A 15,435-nucleotide genomic window follows, 5' to 3' on the forward strand; every position below is an offset into this window, starting at 1 on the left:
GTCCTGCACTATTTGTGTAATGCACATGAATGATGCCTCTTGTTTTACGGCCTTTTAGGGACCGGTATCTTCATCATCACGGGTACAACACACTAATATCATAGCAGTGAGTACTTTGCACGGGCAAGTACCACTTAAATGTTCATTTTTAACATAAAAAGCTAGTTTTTATTACTTCTAAGATCAAGAGCTTGCAAAGTCAAAGGTGAAATACGAGGACAGGTGAAGAAAAGTCAATCCGTGGCTAAAAAAGCAATAGTGATCACAATTGATGTAGTGAAACGCTGATACTCTGAAGGCGCTGGGATATTTAGTGCTTTGAAAACAAATAAAGAACTGTAAAACCAATCCTTTATGAGACTGGAAACCAAAGCTAGTGTAATGTGCTTGCTCTGACTGGCTTTTGTTAATAACCTGGCTGCAGTTTCGCACAAGCTGCACTCTGTCTGTTTCTTTGGGCAGTTACATAAAAAGTGCATTACAGAAGTCAAAGTGAGAAAAGACAAAGGCATATGCTGCATTGGGTCTGTTGCTGAAGTTTCCCTTCTAGAGGAAGGTTTTTGAGAAATGACGACAAGAAATTACATTTTTTCCCTTTTCCATTTTCCATTTTATTTGGTCTATATCTGTTGCATGGAGTAAGGCGGTAGCAATGCCAAGGTCATCGATTCCCAAAGAATGCATGAACTGATCAAATGCAATGCAAGAGGATGAAAGCATCTGCCAAATGCATGAAAATATGTTACCTTAAAGACATTGCTATGGAAATCCAGAGAGATGTGGGAACTTTACTTTACTGTTTTAAATTGTATACTTTGATAAATCATTATGTGGTTTTATGATCCTTGCATTAATTGTAAGACTGCATGGAATATCTGAGGAAAAAGTATAGATTACCAAACAGTTAGTTCGTTAAACAGTTCAGTCTAGAAAAAGACCAATTGAGTGTAATTCTAAGCCTTCTAAAAGACCCCAAAATATTCTCATTTGTAATTGAATAAGTGTTTAATTTATGAATATGACTGTACCAAGTGCTCTGTTCATTTTAATTTGGCATGTCAAAGGAATAAGACATGACCTGTGAGTGGTGAACGTCAGTGGTTTGTGTTTATTCTTGTGCATGAATACAGATTCAGTCACATCCAAATATTCCTGGAAATCCTGCGGACGAAGAGCTTCGCTCCGCTGCACGAGGAGAAGTGCCGAGTTGGATGCTCTCGGAGGAATTGGAAGCGATATCCAGGAGAGAAGTCAGTGGTATGGATCATTTCTCTATCTGCTAATGATCTTGACAACTGACTTGCTCATTTGTTTTCTGCCTTGTCTTTGGATTTGAAACTGCTGGTGGAAAAGGGAAGGCTGAACTATGAATTGGCTAGATGTACAGTAGCTGGACAGCTTGCGTTTTTCCAGGGTTTAGTGCGAACAGAAGCAGTGTTCAAGGGCCTTGCTATGATTTTGAAAGAAAAATATCCTAATAAAAGAATCTTTGCATCAAACGTTTCATTAAAATAATGAGCAGGAACTGTTTTCATCTATGCACAAACACTTCCAGCCATGCAACTCTGATTTCATGCTTTGCATTTGTTTCAATATATCTGGCAACACAAGTTGCAATCTCAGCTTTACGAGAAGCATTAGCTCACATTCGCTTATGATTTCTCTTTCAGGGAACCTTCCGCCGTAACAGAGAAACAGTTTGAAGATCTTGCTGAGCAGGTGAGTTCAATTTGATGTTTATAAGAGCTGCTTGAATTACATATCTTGTTTAATTTGAACAGTTAAATGAAACTTGTGAAACGTTAACACAACATGCTCGCAAAGCCTTTTGAGTTTCTGGCCTTGTGCATGATTATAAATGGATTTAAAAAGGTTAAATTCCTGTTTAAAGTTTAAGATTGGACTTGGGTTCGCTGACGTTGTTTTTTTCACTGTCAACTGTTTAAAGTCAAAACTTTAAAGTGGTAGTTCACCCAAAAAATTAAATTTACTGTTAATTTACTCACCCTCAGAGCATCCACGATATGTCACATTTTTCTTGAGTAAAACAGTAAAGAAGATTTTTAGCTAAAACCTTGGTCCTTGGTGATTCATATAATGTAATTCATATAAAAGTCATTGGGTACCGGCACTTTGAAAGTAAAAAAAGCACATGCAGAGCCAAACGATCCGGAGTGACGTCTGATTCACGAACGAATCATTCTTTTGAATCGATTCTTTTTAGTGAACAATAGTGAACTAGATAAACCATTTCACCTCATTTGGGATGGGTTTGTGATGTCACGATCCCTACGAGCCATTTTTGTAGGCATTAAACTGCCATCATTTTAAAAGCCAATATCTCCGTTTGCATTGAACTTTGTAGATGTTGTTTATGCTAAAACAGCAACATTACACACTAACTATTAAAAAAGTGAAATGAATGAATGATGCATTTATGTAGCGCTTTTATTGTGTATTGCTGTACACCCAAAGTGCTTTACAATCATGTGGGGGTCTCTCCTCAACCACCACCAGTGTGCAGCATCCACTTGGAAATAACAGCAAATGTTCATTTTTGGGTAAACTATGCCTTGCATCATTTTAGTTGCAGAAAACATTCTGAAGGTGGCTAAATTACACTTCACGACAGACACTGAGGTATGAGTTATGGCTATATTTTTTGAAGGCACTTGGTTAAATTGATAGGTGATTCTTGTTGCCTTATAAACTGTATGGAAGCCTTCATTATGGCCACAAGTAACACTTTCAGCATGTTCATTTGTGCAGAACTGGTAATTAAAGAATGTTAAAAAATAATAAACTTGTGAAATTAGATTTTAAATGTATTTGTTTGCTTTGCAGACAAATCAGCGCAGTAAAAAACCCAAAGTGGCGAGGGAGAGGTTGACTGAAGTCGTATTTTATGGCACTTTTTTTCTGTGTGTTTTATGATGTGGTTTTCTCAGGGCCATGTTTCCTCCACACAACCACTCAAACGGAGGCAAAAATAATGAGTACAACTACACGTCGAGTGGGTAACACGGAGAAAATCCCCCAGCACAATTAGGTGAATTAAGTTGGGCTGCGTTCTGTTCAAGCTGAGTCTGATTTCCTCCATTAAATCGAGCAGGGGAAGCACTTTATAGAGCAGCACCGTCCCAGTGAATATCCCTGGCGTCAAAACAGCTGCCCTGTCGCCTAGCGCACAACTGTATTTAAACAACTTGATTAAGTTGAAATAAGCGCCCCACCCAAGAGGCAGTGAGTTATTCCTGCAAAGTACAGACGGCTTTACACCCCGCTGGCAAAGAAAACCCCTAAACGCCACACTGCTTTATGTTGGACTTTTAGTGTTCATGTCGGTAATTGTCATAAAAACAAGAAAGAGACTGCTGCTGTGTTTCTGAATTCTGTTTGATAGTCTGTTTTTTATTCGTTTGTTAGAAGAAGTTCTAAATCAAGTCGCTATTATAATTTTGATTCATATTTTTATTTTTATTTTATTTTAGTTTTATTTTTATATTTTCTGTTTTCATTTTTAATCAAAGTTTTAGTAATTTAGTTTATTTAGTATTATATTAGTATTATTATTAGTATATATATATATATGGGCATGTGTCCTATTACATTTCTAAGCAATCAGACTTGCACTGAAGAAGTGACTCGAAGAAGTGAAAAACTACATTACCCATGATGCCTTACAGAAATCCACCAATCAGAGAGTTACAATGAACGCTGAGCTCCACCCACTCACATGAAGCACCGCGAATGATATAACAAAACACTTAAACATACTGTTTCTATACAAATCAACAACTTCAAATGACTAGTTTTATATTTCTTCATCGTCTTTAATTTGTCAGTCGCTGGAGCCAGCGCCGATGAAAAAGTAGTCACATATCAGGCAACCTTTGTTGACGGAAATGAAAAATGTAAATGTTCAGCTACTTAAAGGTTAAGCTCACTTCCACAATACAAATTTCCTGATAATTTACTCCCCCCATGTCATCCAAAACATGTCTTTCTTTCTTCAGTCGCAAAGAAATTAAGTTTTTTGAGGAAAACATTCCAGGATTTTTCTCTATATAGTGGACTTCAATGGTGGCCAATGACTTGAACGTCCAAAATACAGTTTCAATGCAGCTTCAAACAGCTCTACACGATCCCAGCCGAGGAATAAGTGTCTTATATAGTGATCAGCTATTTTCTTTAAAAAATGTATATTTATCCACTTTTTAGCCACAAATGCTGGGCTTGCTCTAGCTCTGCGATGCACGTCTTCACACATTACATAATCCTGTTGGAAAGATCACGCGCGGTTAGTTCTTCGTCTTTGTACTTTAGTTAAAATCTCCATCTAATTTTTTCCTCCAACTTTAAAATCGTTCGACATCGTTGTTTTATCTTTTTTGTAAAGGCAATGACTTTTTTGCATGTTGTCTTTGTAAACACTGGACCTTTCCAACATCACGCATGCGCATCTAGCTGAGCATTTGTGCTTAAAAAGTGGATAAATATTATTTTTTTCAGAAAATGATTGATCGTTTGGCTAGATAAGACCATTATTCCTCGGCTGGGATCGTGTAGAGCTCTGCATTGGAACCGTATTTTGGACCTTCAAATTTTTGGCCACAAAAAAACTTAATTTCTTTGCGATTGAAGAAAGAAAGACATGAACATGTTTTGGATAACATGGGGGGGGGTAAATTATCAGGAAATTTGTATTCTGGAAGTGAGCTTATACTTTAAGTAGCTGCATGAAATAAATTAAGTTTACATTTTTAATTTCTGTCAACAAAGGTTGCCAGATCTGTAGCTACTTTTTCAGCGGCGCTGGTTCCAGCGCTTCACAAATTAAAGATGATGACGAAATATAAAATAGTCAAAGTTGTTGATTTGTATAGAAACAATATGTTTTAAGTTTATTGCAAAATATGCTCTTACAGATTCATATTTAAGTGTTTTGTTATATAATTCGCGGTGCTTCATGGGAGTGGGTGGAGCTCAGCGTTCATTGCAACTCTCTGATTGGTGGATTTCTGTAAGGCATCATGGGTAATGTAGTTTTTAGAAATGTAATAGGACACATGTCCATAGTACACATTGTAAGGCACGAAATATGTCCCAAATTCAGTCCCTCAACCCCCAAACCCCTAACCTCAAGTATGGGCTATAGTAATAGGGATGCTTGACTTAGCAAACTCCACTAATAATTAATATGAAGTGACTGCTCTGTGTGTGTGTGTGTGGGAGAGACAGGCAGTCTGTTGACACTGGGCGTCTCCGCGGAAAAACAGATCGTCTTGCTGACGCTTCGTCAGACCATCAGTGCCCCCCACCCTCCCTCCATCCGCTGCAATTGAACGCAGCTGTGTGTGTCTGATATCTGTTCAGAGAGCATGTCTGTGTGCTGAAGAGACCCTCAAAGACTGCAGTACATACTACATCACACACTCTGCTGCATTATGCTGCCATTGTGATGTGGAGTGGGTGGATTTTATTTGGCACCAGACGCTTTAAATTCCCTTTAAATTATTGATATATTTTCCTCTGCGGTGAAAACAAACTCACACACACTCTACATGCACACAGAAAACAAATACACACACATAAATAAACACACTTACACACACACAGTCATTTTTACTGAAAACATGAGCCATAAACTGCGAGAATGAACGTAATATAATAAAATCATTTCAAAAATCATTTTAAAATATAAATTATGGAAATAAAGAATGGAAGTAATTTTTAACTTCTTATTAACTTCCACTCTTTATTATGTCTTTTCAGTGTCACAGTGTTGTCTAAAGTCAATAGGGGGATTTTCCTCAGCAAATATTGATATGTAATTCAATTGTGACATATCATGTAATTATTTTAATTAATAAAATATATTAATATTAATAATAAATATTATTTTAGTGGAAATTTAGTTGAAATTTGGCGTATTTGAGATAAATAAATAAATAACTATACATATATATATATAATTTAAATTTTCAATCACACTTTTATTGTTGGAATTTCTTCCAAAAACTGTCTTGCAAAACACCTTTTCAGTTAAATACAGTTACAGTTCAATTAAACTCCAATAACAATAATAACAGCACATAAATATATAACTGGCTGTAATACATCAAAGTAAAAATGTCCCTTTTTTCTGGTATCCATGAGGCCTACTTTGCCCCCAACTCTGATTTAATAATTTGTCTGTATATTTATAACATAAAAAAGACAATGTTCTTTTTTTATGCAAACGATTATATAATATGTCTATATTTAGTTTTTGAATGGAGCTGGACATATCTGGATGAGATTCTTGGCTGATATAGATGTCAGACGTCTGAAAGAGACGGCAGATGATGCGTTTCCAGTGTTAGAATCAGTGTGACCCACAAGAGCCCATATTTATCCACACAACATTCAGCATGGCTCCCAAACATGCATAAGCGTCCTTTTTTTAGCCCGTGGCTCCCCCGCGCCGGTCTGAGTTGGGTCCAAACGCGTGCCCATGACATCAGCGCGGGATCCCGCCCTCGTCAGTGCGCTTACAGTAGGGCAGACTGACAGAGCTGCAGCCTGTGTTTGTTGGCAGAGCGCTGGGCGTTTGTGGTGATGGCTGAGGTTTAGTGTAATCACGGCCTGGAGCGTTAGACAGACAGACAGACAGAGCGAGAGAGACAGATGAGAGTGGGTTACGCTTCGACACCCTAATGGCTGTGTGACCCTCATGAGTCCATGCTGAAATCCATATAGTGCAATTTTGACATGAAAAGCCTTTCGCATCACGTTTGAAAGTTTGCATGGCAACATATTACACAGTCCTGCATCCTTTTTTTTTTTTTTTTTGCAAAAGGGCGTAATGTAGTTAATTTAATGATGCTAAAATCTCAATAATATCAAAAACATCAATAAAATTTTTTTTTTTATTTGCATATTTTAAAATTGCATATTTGTCACACTTAAAAGATTTAGATCATCAAACAAATTGTAATATTACACAAATATAATGCAAGTAAATACAAAATGTAGTTTTTAAATGATGATTTCATTTATTAAGGGAAAAAAGCTGTCCGAACCTACCTGGCCCTACATGACAAATTAATTGCCCCCTCCTGTTAAATCATGAAAGAACTGTGATTAACCACATTATTTTAGAAAGCTGACTCCAGCGAACCACGGTTAGAGCCATTATGCACAGATGGAGAAAACTTGGAACAGTGGTGAACCTTCCCAGGAGTGGCTGGCCTACTAAAATTACTCCAAGAGCGCAACGACGACTCATCCAGGAGGTCATAAAAGAACCCAGAACAACATCTAAAGAACTGCAGGCCTCACTTGCCTCAATTAAGGTCGGTGTTCATGATTCAACAATAAGTAAGAGACTGGGCAAAAATGGCATCCATGGGAGAGTTCCAAGGCAAAAGCCACTGCTGACCAGAAACAACACAAAGGCTCGTCTCACATTTGCCTAAAAATATCTTGATTATCCTCAAGACTTTTGGGCAAATATTCTGTGGACTGACTAGACAAAAGTTTAACTTTTTGGAAGGTGTGTGTCCCGTTACATCTGCCGTAAAACCAACATAGCATTTCATAAAAAGAACATCATAAACAGTCAAACATGGTGGGGGTAGTGTGATGGTCTGGGGGTGCTGTGCAGCTTCAGGACCTGGATGACTTCCATACTTGATGGAAACATGAATTCTGCACTCCATCAGAAAATCCTGAAGGAGAATGCCCAGCCGTCAGTTTGTGACCTCAAGCTCAAGCACACTTAGGTCATGCAGCAGGACAGTGATCCCAAAGACAGTAGTAAGTCCATCTCTGAATGGCTCAAGAAAAACAAAATTAAGGTTTTGGAGTGACCAAGTCAAAGTCCGGACTTAAATCCAATTGAGACCTTAAACAGTCCATTCATGCTCGACAACCCTCCAATGTGGCTGAATTAAAACAATTCTGTAAAGAAGAGTGGGCCAAAATTCCTCCACAGCGATGTAAAAGACTCATTGCCACTTGTGAAATTAAATCATTGTTTGATGATCTGAATCATTCAAGTGTGACAAATATGCAGAAAAAAAAACATGAAGGGGGCAAAAACCTTTTCACGGCACTGTATATATATATATATGGGTGTTTATTCAGTAAGGGCTAATGCGCTAAATGGGCTAAGAATAGACAGTCTGGCTCAGATTTAGGTAGGAATCATGTGTTTGTGGAGTTTTTCTGCTGATTAAGGGAAAACTCAAGACTAATTCACCTTACAAATGATTCTCAAAAGCAAAATGCACATATTTAGTGAGAACGTGTGACGCACTCCAGTAAAAACAGACACTGCTTTTGGAATCAGCAGCCCAGAATTAGTATTGGATTTCATTCAGCACCTATGATGCAGTGTGGTGTGAATACAATTTTTGCAACAGGTTGTATTTCATATTAAAGCGCATGAATGATTGCATTGTCCTTCAGGTATACAGACTTCAGTCGCTGTATCTCCTGATGTGAATACAGGCCGACTGTGCTCTGGCAGAGCTGCACTGAGACGCTCCGTCCAATAGAAGGTGGAAATTAGTCTCAGGTGTCGAGTATGTCCAAACTCATGTCTGCACGCTGCTGTTAGAGGCCATTTTTCACCTCATTTATTCTAATAGATGTGACAGATGAACTTTTGGAGGCCCAGTTAGTGGAAGAGATCCTGTTCTTTCTGCAAAGATGCTCTCAAGATAAAATGATCGATGGACGTTTGTGCCTTGAGAAGAAGACAGTCATTCATGTACTTCACCGAGTATCTAGTTCACACAACTATAATATTAATGATACAGAGGAACGATATTGTTAGAATCCCTTTCAGAACCATTTATTTCCACAGTTGATGAATAATATAAACTTTGAGCCAATCAGAATCCATTTATTCGACTTTAATAAGCTCGAGCATTTAAAGCGGCAGATGACAAAACTGCAGCGTGTGCTTATAATAAACATAACATAATAGTTATAGTTAGTTCTTGGTCAACAGGCTTTAAAACTATATCACTGAAAAAATGCAACTAAATACTAGTGGTTGCAAACCTTTCATTTAGTTTCATACTAAAATAACCCGAACTAAAACTAGAACTAGAACTAAAATACCAGCTTGAAATGTTTTGCCATTTACGTCTGTATTTTTAATATATTTTTAATTTTGCTGTATTTGACGTGTGTTTCTAGCGCTACAGGTCCAGTTCAAATAAATAAGTAAGTTCAAATGCCACGGACCCAAATTTAACATTTTTTGTCCTAAAGAATGGTGGAGGCGTGAGTGACTCATCTCGATAAAGGCTTTACTCTATTTCTGACAGATGTGACATTTACAGCTCACTCCTCCGGAGCTGCAGATCGCGGCCGGTGCGACGGGGGGAAAGATGGCATGCGTCAGTGATGGCGGTGGAAACGCTGGCCAGAGAAAGACTCTGAGCTGTGAAACAGCAACCACAGCAGCCACACGCACACACAAACACAGCGCTGTTCCCTGTCATTACAGCATTACCCAGCACAGTCTGTCTGGCCTGCAGGGAATCCCCTGTGCACATATTACAGTCGGCGTGAGAGCATCTAGGCCTATACGTCTCAAAGAAAGAGGAAAATCTTATTGCTCAGAGGGTTTCTTTTATATGTGTCCCTGCAGCACAAAAGCAGTCATGCGTAACACAGCTATATTTGTAGCAATAGCCAACAATACACTGTATGGGTCAAAATTATACATTTTTCTTTTATGCCAAAAATCATTTGGATATTAAGATCATGTTCCATGAAGATAATTTGGAAATTTCCTACCGTAAATATATCAAAACTTAATTATTGATTAGTAATATGCATGGCTAAGAACTTCATTTGAACAACTTTAAAGGAGATTTTCTCAATATTTAGATTTTTTTGCTCCCTCAGATTCCAGATTTTCTAATAGTTGTATCTCAGACAAATATTGTCCTATCATAACAAACCATACATCAATGGAAAGATTATTTATTCAGCGCTTAGTTGATGCATACATCTCAATAAAAAATAAAAAAAACTGGTTATGACTGGTTTTGTGGTCCAGAGTCACATATATATGCACTGTAAAAAAAAAAATTGTTTCAACTTAAAATAATTTGTTACCCCGCTGACTAAAAATGTGATGTTTAGTCAACTAAAATATCCAAGTTGTCACTTAACAATAAGTAACATAAAATTTAAAGTTGACTAAACTACATTTTTAGTTAGTGAGGTAGCAAATTATTTTAAGTTGATTTTTTTTTTTCAGAATTATGAGATATAAACACACAATTGTGAGAAAAAGTTAGTATTGTGAGATAAAAGTCAGAATTGCGATATTTAAATTATATTGCGAGATATAAAGCCAGAATCGCATTATTTAAACAGAATTGTGAGATATAAAGCCAGAATTGTGCTATTAACTTTTGGATTAATAGTATATAGCTATAAAATCAATGTAGAAAGCAGCACAGATAATTTGATGAACTCATATTGCGATATCTGATGTTTGTTTTACACTTTTAATCTGTGTACAGTACAAAACTTTGTTGAGATCTCTTCTGAAACTCACTGGGGTTATTTTCTCAGGAGAAAGATCTCTTTCATCATCACTTTTTCTCTATTTAATCCTAATTTCTGTTTATAGGTAACTAGTGAGATATTTAGGAGGCCTCATTTGTGAATTTTCTTTCCTATGGGAAGCTTCATGCAAGTCATTTTAAAAGTGGGCCACACAGAGAGCGTCTCATCACTGTGTCCTGGAACTAAACAGCGTCATTGTTCTGTTTTCCTCCCACAGAGCTCTGGAAAGCTCACAGCTACTCTATGAAGAACGAGGCCTGTGACATTTTCAGCGAATGCATTAATAATCCCGCAGTTCTGCCAGATCAGTGAAAGTCATCTTAAAACAAGCAAAAAATATCTGCCAACGGGGTCAGAAAAATAAACTTAATTCAAAGGGAAACAAGTTTGGCAATATAAATATCATATAAATATAAATATCTTTCTGCCAAAAAAAAAGGATTTGTTCGCACAAAACAACGTAACCTGACATCACTTTGCTTTTCAACATGAAAAACATTTTTAAACCAACATACATTTATCATTTCACAAATCCTTTCCACAAATGTGTCCCTGGAGCACAAAAGCAGTCATGAGTAACACAGGTATATTTGCAGCAATAGCCAACAATACATTGTATGGGTCAAAATTATCCATTTTTCTTTTATGCCAAAAATTATTAGGATATTAAGTAAAGATCATGTTCCATGAATATATTTAGTCAATTTCCTACAGTAAATATATCAAAACTTAGCATATTAGTAATATGCATTGCTAAGAGCTTCATTTGAACAACTTTAAAGGAGATTTTCTCAATATTTAGATTTTTTTGCACCCTCAGATTCCAGATTTTCAAATAGTTGTATCTCAGACAAATATTGAGCCCACAAATCAGGTCCCACAAATTCTTTGGTTTTCCAGCATTTTTGTGTATTTGAACCCTTTCCAACATTGACTGTATGATTTTGAGATCCATCTTTTCACACTGAGGACAACTGAGGGACTCATTTGCAGCTATTACAGAAGATTCAAACGCTCACTGATGCTCCAGAAGGAAAAGCCATGCATTAAGAGCTTTTGAACAGAATGAAGAGGAGTACATTTTCCTTGTTTTGCCTAAATATCATATTTTTTCATTTAGTACTGCCCTTCAGAAGCTACAGAAGATACTTACATGTCTTCCAGAAGACAAATTAAGTTAAATTTACCTTGAGTCCCTCAGTTGTCCTCAGTGTGGAAAGATGAATCTCAAAATCATACAGTCATTGTTGGAAAGGCTGGTTGGATGTACTGCCAAATTCTCTGAAACGCCTTTGGAGACGGCTTATGGTAGAGAAATGAACATTTAATTCATGGGCAACAGCTCTGGTGGACATTTCTGTAGTCAGCATGCCAATTGCACGCTCCCTCAAAACTTGCGACATCTGTGGCATTTGTGCTGTGTGATAAAACTGCACATTTTAGAGTGGCCTTTTATTGTGTCCAGCCTAAGGCACACCTGAGCAATAATCATGCTGTCTAATCAGCATCTTGATATGCCACACCTGTGAGGTGGATGGATTATCTCGGCAAAGGAGAAGTGCTCACTAACACAGATTTAGACAGATTTGTGAACAATATTTGAGAGAAATAGGCCTTTTGTGTACATAGAATAAGTCTTAGATCTTTGAGTTCAGCTCATGAAAAATGGGGGCAAAAATAAAAGTGTTGCTTTTATAATTTTGTTCAGTGTATATAAAATAATGATTCTTCACAAGATTTTGAATGCATATGAGGGCTAATATAAGCAATAGTAATAGTGATGCTTGACTTGGCAAACGCTACTAATAAAGCCAGCTCTTCAGAGCCTCTCCAAACGATATTTACAGTGTTTGTGAAATGTCATGTTTTTCTTGTGCTGTCCTGTCCCTAAATGAAGATGCAGCACAGTTTTGAAACTCCAGCCCCGTTATTCCACTTACTCGACTCGGGGCGGCCAAGCTGAGTTTGGCCCATGGAGAAAGATGCCAGTCAGTGGGTTTTCCAACGCCCCACCAAAAAAAACCTTCTGCATCGCTGGAGAATTCATGCTGACATGTGCCAAACAATGCACAATAAATACACTATTACATTATCCATGAGACAAGCCAGAGACGAGCAGTGTGGAGAGAGAGAAAGTGTTGCTGAAGGCCTGGCTGTACATGAGAAGTTCAGTCCTGGATGGCTTTCCGCTGTCGACTCAGAGCAAATCAGACATATCACGCTGCTATTAAGAGCAAGAGTGAACACCACTAATTAATTACAGGCTTTGGGTCTTCCATCGGCATGTAAGACAGCTCCATGCGTGGAGGTCCAGGCTGGAGTTTAGAAACGCTGCAGACTGTATCTGGGTCGAGTGGAAAGGACTGCAGATTCAGGAGGGATTTGAGATTCTTGGAAGTGGTTGCAAACCATGAAATTACAAAAATAAGATTTGTTCCTGTACGTTTGGCTGCAAGAGGGGTTTTTCTACAGAAAAATTAAAGGGGTCTGTCATTAGTTATTCATCTTCATGCCATTCCGGGCCTGTTTGACTTTTTTAATGTGGAACATCAAAAACGCTCAGCAGAAAGTTCACGCAGTTCATTTACATGCAAAGCAAGCTGTAAATAAGCAAGTGCCATAAAATAAGCCCTTTTTACTCCTGTTATATAAGCATCTCTTTATACGCCAAAATGTAGGTCTTTATTCACTAAAAATCTTCACATTTGTGACCCAGGAGCACAAAAGCAGTCTTAAGTAGCACGGGTAAATTTAGCCAAAAATACATAGTATGGGTCAAAATTATCCATTTTTCTTTTATGCCAAAAATCATTAGGATATTAAGTAAAGATCATGTTCCTTGAAGATATTTTGTAAATTTCCTACCGTAAATATATTAAAACTTAATTTTTGATTAGTAAGATGCATTGCTAAGAACGTCATTTGAACAACTTTAAAGGTGATTTTCTCAATATAATTTTTTTTTTATTTAAATATTGAGTAATATTTCATTTAAATATTTAAATGAAATTAATATTTAAATATTATAATATTTAAAATATTAAATACATTTTTATTTAAATATATATTATTTAAATAAATATTATTTATTATATAATATATATAAATATATATATATATATGTGTGTGTGTGTGTGTGTGTGTGTGTGTGTGTGTGTGTGTGTGTATATATATATACAGTGCCCTCCAAAAGTATTGGAACAGTGAAGCCAATTCCTTTATTTTTGCTGTAGACTGTAAACATTTGGGTTTGACATCAAAAGATGAATATGAGATGAGAGATTAACATTTCAGCTTTTATTTACAGGTATTTTCATCTGGATCTGATACACAACTTAGAAGATAGCACCTTTTGTCTGAACCCACCCATTTTTCATGTTACCAAAAGTATTGGAACGTGTGACTGACAGGTGTGTTTTGTTGCCCTGGTGTGTCCTATTAATTGATTATTCAAACAATAAATATCACTGAATGTCTGCGCTCAGTTTCAGATCCGTGCAGACTGCATTTATAGTTAGTTAGACGTGTAACCAACATGAAAACCAGAGAGGTGTCTATGGGTGAAAAACGAGCAATTGTGAAGCTGAGAGAAGATGAAAAATCAATCAAACCATCAAACAAACACTGGCAATAGCAAGTACAACCATTAATCTCCTGAGGAAGAAAGAAACCACTGGTGTACTAAGTAACACCTCAAACGGGTAGATCAAGGAAAACATCTGCAGTTGGTGACAGAAACATTGTGACAGCTGTAAAGAAAGACCCTAAAACAACTGTTAGTGACATCAGCAACAACCTCCAGAGGGCAGGAGTGAAGGAATCACAATCTACTGTTCGCAGAAGACTTCATGATCACAAGTACAGAGGCTACACCAGAAGATGCAAACCACTCATTAGCCAGAAGAATAGGAGACGAGCCTCAAAAATTCTGGGACAAGGTTTTATGGACCAAAGTGATGGAAAGTTTGGAGAAAGAAAGGATCTGCTCATGATCCCAAACATACAAGCTCATCTGAAACACAGTGTACACAGGTGTACATTATAGTACACATTACACAAGTAATGTAACGGCTTGGGCTTTCATCGCTTCTTCTGGGACAGGTTCATTAATCTTCATTAATGATGTAACACATGACAGCAGCAAAATTAACTCAGAAGTCTACAGAAATATTTTGTCTGACAATTTACAGAAAGATGCAACCAAACTGATTGGGAGATCCTTCATCATGCAGCAAGATAATGACCCAAAACATAGTGCCAAAACAACACAGGAGTTCATCAGGGGCAAGAAGTGGAAGGTTTTAGACTGGCCAAGTCAATCTCCACACTTAAACCCTGTAGAGTATGCATTTTACCTGCTAAAGAAGAGACTTCCAGATCAAATCTTACCTGGACATTCTGCTCATCTCCTTTTCCTCTGCTGCTACCAGTGTTGGGAAGGTTACTTTGGAAATGTAATAGGTTACAGATTACAACCCTTCTTAAAATGTAATAAGTAGTGTAACTTTTCAATTACTTGATTAAAGTATTGTAATTGATTACATTTGATTACTTTTCTAAATTTCTAATGTTTTCAACTGTTAATCATTTTCAAGCATGTTAACCAGGCAGGTTTAACCGTACGGTAGTACTCGACACTGATTACTGTCAGACTTTCGAAATCCTTCATCACTTGAATTAAGATTATATTTCAATTTTAAAGTAGACATTGGATGCAAAATTCACTTTTACATGGTGTTTCAATGTGTCTTAGCAGTGTGTGGACACAACCACCATACAATGATAAAAATCCATTCACTCCTTTTTTAATCCCCCAAAATCCTAAACAGTCTCAATTATCAAGCCGTTTTGATT

General features: G+C 37.1%; 1 protein-coding gene across 3 annotated transcripts in view; it reads left to right on the forward strand.

The window, feature by feature from the left end:
- LOC306861357 (uncharacterized protein) overlaps positions 1–14,220 on the forward strand; it is a 36,908-nt gene extending 22,688 nt beyond the window's left edge. For all 3 annotated transcript variants that reach the window (XM_079403575.1, XM_079403577.1, XM_079403576.1), the window contains 4 exons: positions 1,131–1,257; positions 1,671–1,719; positions 13,889–13,991; positions 14,067–14,220. In XM_079403575.1, coding sequence (XP_079259701.1) covers positions 1,131–1,257; positions 1,671–1,719; positions 13,889–13,927 — 215 coding nt within the window. In that variant the 3' untranslated portion in view covers positions 13,928–13,991; positions 14,067–14,220. The remainder of the gene's footprint in view (positions 1–1,130; positions 1,258–1,670; positions 1,720–13,888; positions 13,992–14,066) is intronic.
- The last annotated feature ends 1,215 nt before the right edge of the window (positions 14,221–15,435 follow it).

Source organism: Barbus barbus (assembly GCF_936440315.1).
Source record: "Barbus barbus genome assembly, chromosome: 42".
NCBI lineage: Eukaryota > Metazoa > Chordata > Actinopteri > Cypriniformes > Cyprinidae > Barbus > Barbus barbus.